This window comes from Cicer arietinum, chromosome 6 (genome assembly GCF_000331145.2).
Source record: "Cicer arietinum cultivar CDC Frontier isolate Library 1 chromosome 6, Cicar.CDCFrontier_v2.0, whole genome shotgun sequence".
Taxonomy (NCBI): domain Eukaryota; kingdom Viridiplantae; phylum Streptophyta; class Magnoliopsida; order Fabales; family Fabaceae; genus Cicer; species Cicer arietinum.
Window position 1 is genome coordinate 13,044,235 of NC_021165.2, and position 4,774 is coordinate 13,049,008.

The 4,774-nt window shown below is 27.8% G+C and overlaps 1 protein-coding gene across 2 annotated transcripts; it reads right to left on the reverse strand.

The window, feature by feature from the left end:
* Positions 1-1,776: 1,776 nt before the first annotated feature.
* Positions 1,777-4,470, reverse strand: LOC101507104 (probable WRKY transcription factor 9). 2 transcript variants are annotated; one of them, XM_004504681.4, is made up of 5 exons: positions 4,190-4,468; positions 3,641-3,799; positions 3,156-3,509; positions 2,923-3,036; positions 1,777-2,649 (listed from the first exon to the last, which is right to left on the reverse strand). In XM_004504681.4, the coding sequence occupies exons 1-5, from the start codon at positions 4,403-4,405 to the stop codon at positions 2,029-2,031; spliced, it is 1,464 nt and encodes a 487-aa protein (XP_004504738.1). In that variant the 5' UTR covers positions 4,406-4,468; the 3' UTR covers positions 1,777-2,028. The 2 variants fall into 2 exon arrangements, with proteins under 2 accessions (XP_004504738.1, XP_004504739.1); XM_004504682.4 differs by lacking the exon at positions 3,641-3,799 and having other exon boundaries at positions 4,190-4,470.
* Positions 4,471-4,774: the final 304 nt, after the last annotated feature.

Here is a 4,774-nt window from a genome sequence, read left to right on the forward strand (position 1 = left end):
TATTATTATAAAATTTAATTTTTACTAGAAAGAATAAAAGTCTACCATTGATTTTTTTTTTAGAAATACATATTAGACACACTCTATAAATAAATGATTTAATATAAACAACTTAATTTATAGTGTTGAATATTTATAATCTTTGATAAATAAAAGAATAAAGTGACATTACATACACTTACATAACTAAATCATGGGCAATATAAAATCTCTACTTGAGTACATTACAAGACTAGAAAACAGAGATAAAAAAAGGCTTGTCAATAGTATATATATATATATATATATATATATATATATATATATTATTTTATTTTGGAGATCTAAATTGATTATTTTACTTGCCTTACCTATAGATCAGCTTTGCTGACAAATACTGATATTATTAGACTAAATATCATATTCTGAATTTGGATCCAGAATCTCACAAATGTGTTTGAATTTCTTTATCATCTCATCTGTAAAAAGAAAAAAAAAAAGAAAAAAAAACTAGTGCATATATGAATAATAGATTATATTTACTTTAAATTTAATATTATAATATGTTAATTATAAGCAATAGCAAAAATGTTCGATATAATGTTCGTGGAGGTATATGTCGATTTTTTTTTTTTATCTTAAAAGAGATGATACCTCACATAACTGTGAGATCTCAGGTTCGAATCTGTGACAAGACGTCAAATATAACAATATCGGCATTTACCAGTCGAGTTAAGGTTTAAGGACATTTTTGACATAAAACTCATTCTAATTTAATTAAATACTTTACCATTAAACTAAGTTGTGTTTGTGTGAATGTTAGTTTGCAAATCTAATATATATTATATTAATTCAATTATTTTTTGTTGGAAATAACCAATAAATTATAGTTCATAGTATATATTAAAATTATATAATTTAAATATTACTCTTATTTATATATATTGCAGCTATTATTAATTGAAGTATAAAATTTGCACTCTCAAACTCACATTTTGAATCCGTTATTGCATTATGTAAACACCGTAAATCATTCTTAGTAACATATATATAAGAGATCACAGCACAAAAATCGTAAAACATAAATTCATTAGCACACATATTCATTCATCAATAAACACATGCAATAGATAAATTTATCTTAAAACATCATTAAAGACACAAAATAAAAAACATAATTAGTCAAATTAGTTATTATAGAACTATTAAATCATCAAAATTAAAATCTCTAAGTTATAGTTAGTATAACTATTTTATATTGTAATGTTGGATTATTAAATTAGAATATCTAAATCATCGTTACTTTATGTAAATAAGGTGGAACCGTTGGATCGTCACAATTAAAAATTTTAAGTCATTATTAGTCTAAATAATTAAGATTAAAATTCTAATTTTGATTATCTAACAATTTAATGTTATCTAATTAAAATTTTAATTTTTGCCCTCTATTTTTTATTATTATAAAATTTAATTTTTACTAGAAAGAATAAAAGTCTACCATTGATTTTTTTTTTAGAAATACATATTAGACACACTCTATAAATAAATGATTTAATATAAACAACTTAATTTATAGTGTTGAATATTTATAATCTTTGATAAATAAAAGAATAAAGTGACATTACATACACTTACATAACTAAATCATGGGCAATATAAAATCTCTACTTGAGTACATTACAAGACTAGAAAACAGAGATAAAAAAAGGCTTGTCAATAGTATATATATATATATATATATATATATATATATATATACTTAAATAAGTAATGAGCCTTTGTATCCCATCCAACTAATGACACAATTAAACTTCTCTTCACAAAAAGAATAACCAGATTACAAGTAAAGCAGAATAATTAGTAACCTCTCCCTCTATAGGAATTAGTATTATATTATTCATATATATAAAGATGTGAAAATCTAATATTGCTTAACTCTCTTAAATCTTAACCACTATAATAAATATTGTTACATAGCATTCACCATTCTTTTTTTGTCTTCAAAACAAACTTATTATTATTACTAACTTGTTTGTAAAGTGAAAAAAATCAAACATGCTTACCATTTTGGCCACCATTAGTAGTGTGGCTGTCTTTATTCATGAGTGATGTAATGGCAGCTGCAACAGCAAGCCTAAACTTAGGATCTGATGCAATTGCAGACACATTATTATTATTATTATTATTATCTACTGTCTTATTTTCTTCTCCTTTCCAAATATTAATATTCTCCAATGGTACTCTAGGGTTTTGAAAATTGTTGTTCATTGCAATGGCACTACTACTATTTTGAAACTTATTTGGCATCCAAGAAAAAGCAGTTGTGTTGGAGGAGCTACTACCAGTCGAAAAACGTCGCGGCGGTTCGTTGAGATTATTGTTATTTGTGAGGTCAAGAACAATTCCTTGAGATGGATCATTGGGGTCTATGCTTCTAATATTTGAAGATGGGTTTAATGGGTGGTGGAAGGTATTGTAATAAGGGTTAAAGGATTGTTGTTGAGTAGTGAAACCATTTGAAATTAATGGATTACTTGATTCTAGTAACATGAATGATGCTGCTGCTGATGCTGTTGAAGCCATTGCTGTTGCACCAACAGGCAAAGGATGGTTATGTGTTCCTTCATAGGTTGTAATTAGTATAGACATGTCATCTATGCATCTTTGCACCTATATATATAAACATACATTTAAATGCTTCATAATTTTAGATCTAAATAATAAAGTAACAAAGATCTTCTCAGAGCCGTTGGATCAAAGTGCACATGCATTTTAGTGCAACAACTTTGCAGCCACCACATAAGATTTAAGAATAGATAGCTGCAAAGTTTTCGGGTCAAAATCCAAGTGACTGATCTTATTTTACTCTGATCTAACGGTTTTGTAGTTGTTGAAGAAGATTCAAGTTTAGTTAGTAATAGTTGAAAATAAATTAATATATACCTGTTTTCTAACCGGACATCCTGGAGCTACGGTACAACGATAGTAGGCTCGCGGACACGGATTTCCTTTTGCAATTTTTTGTCCATATTTTCTCCATTGACATCCATCATTCATCTTTAATCAAACAAAACCATAAGATTTAGTTACATCTTAAAAACAATTTAATCAAATCATAGTTAATGGTATAGAGAGAGAGAGAGAGAGAGAGAGAAAAGAAAGAATTTTGAACTTACTGTGGCAGTTTCACATCTTGCTCTAACAGAAACCCTAGCCTTTCTATTAGGAGGAGAAGCAACATGATTCATAATACCAGGCAAGTCATGTACCCTTTGTAATTTATTCTGCACTGATTCAAAACTTGCCAACTGTTCCTTTTTTTCTTCAGGATCTTTCTGAGAAGTGCTTGTTTGCAACCTCAATGACAAACTCAATTCACTCTCACTTATACTATCATGAGTATTATTGTTTGGTACAAGAGATGACACTCTTTGAATTTTTTTAGTACTAAACATGTCATGAATTCTTGATGGTCCTTCACCACTTGTGCTTGCATTATTGTCTTGTAGTGAGAGAGAAAGTTGATGATCCTGAATGAGATCTCTATCAATTATTTTATATATTAAAAAATAGGGATATATAAGATCATATGATATATAGTCAATGAAGACTATCTATATATATATATATATGAAGAAAATTAATTAACAATCAGATTTACCTTTCTTTTATTATTATTATTATTGTTATTATTATTTTCTTGGATGATTGAGAATTTGGTTTGTAGATCATAGTAGTCTTTCATTGTTTGTTCCACCACTTTCCTTAGTACTTTGTTTTCCTCTTTCATACTTTCCATCTCTATTTGTAAGTCACTTAACTGTAGAGACCATACATATATATACATATATCATTGCACAAGAATTCAAGTTACCAAAAGACCTAATTTTCAAGAATTATACAAACAATTACACACACTATAGAAAACATGATTAAAAAATAGGAGAGTACAATGAAATAATACAAATTAATAAAAATCTAATGCAAGATTGTACGGATTCATGAAAAATAAACATATATAGGGGTGAAAAAAATTATTTGAAAATACCTAAACAAATATTTGTTCAATGAGTTTGGACAGTGAAGGATTTCATAAAGAAATATTTGATTTATGTTGTTAACAAATCTCTCTCCTTCAAACAAATGACAAAATCACCAACATTAATTTGACTATAAAAAAAATGATGATGCTCAATGAAAAATGATATACCTCTTTTGTTTTTGTGTTATCTTGCAAAGAAAATTGTATGATTGATGCATCATCTTCAATTTCTCCAGCTGTGGTTTCATGTACTTCTTCCTTGTCATCCTCTTTCATCACATGTTCATGATCTACCTTTGCTTCTTCTACTTCTTGCTCATCATTACTATCTATCTTCAAAGAGAGATCAACTTCCATCTTTTTGTGTTCTTTACCTCTATCCATTTGTGAACCAAGAAAAATCTCTTCCTTTGTCTTCTCTTATGAGTATATATATAAATAAAAGTGTGCTACTTTTAAGGCACCAAAGTCAATGCATTCGTCCTAAATTTAAAGACGTTTCTAATCTTTGGACACACTAGGACGCATCTAAGTTTTGACTTTAATTTATTTAGCTTCTTAATGAACCTCTAATTAATTAATTAGTCTACAAGCATCTATTTTAAAATTAACAAGTGTAGGGAGGGCAGTGGGCACCCTACACTGTTTGATTATTTTGGCCTTCTCGTCATGGAAAAAGACAAAAATGACCATTAGTACTAGTCAACTTCATCATGGGTCATTGACCCTTTTAATTGCCCTTTGTGTAATTAA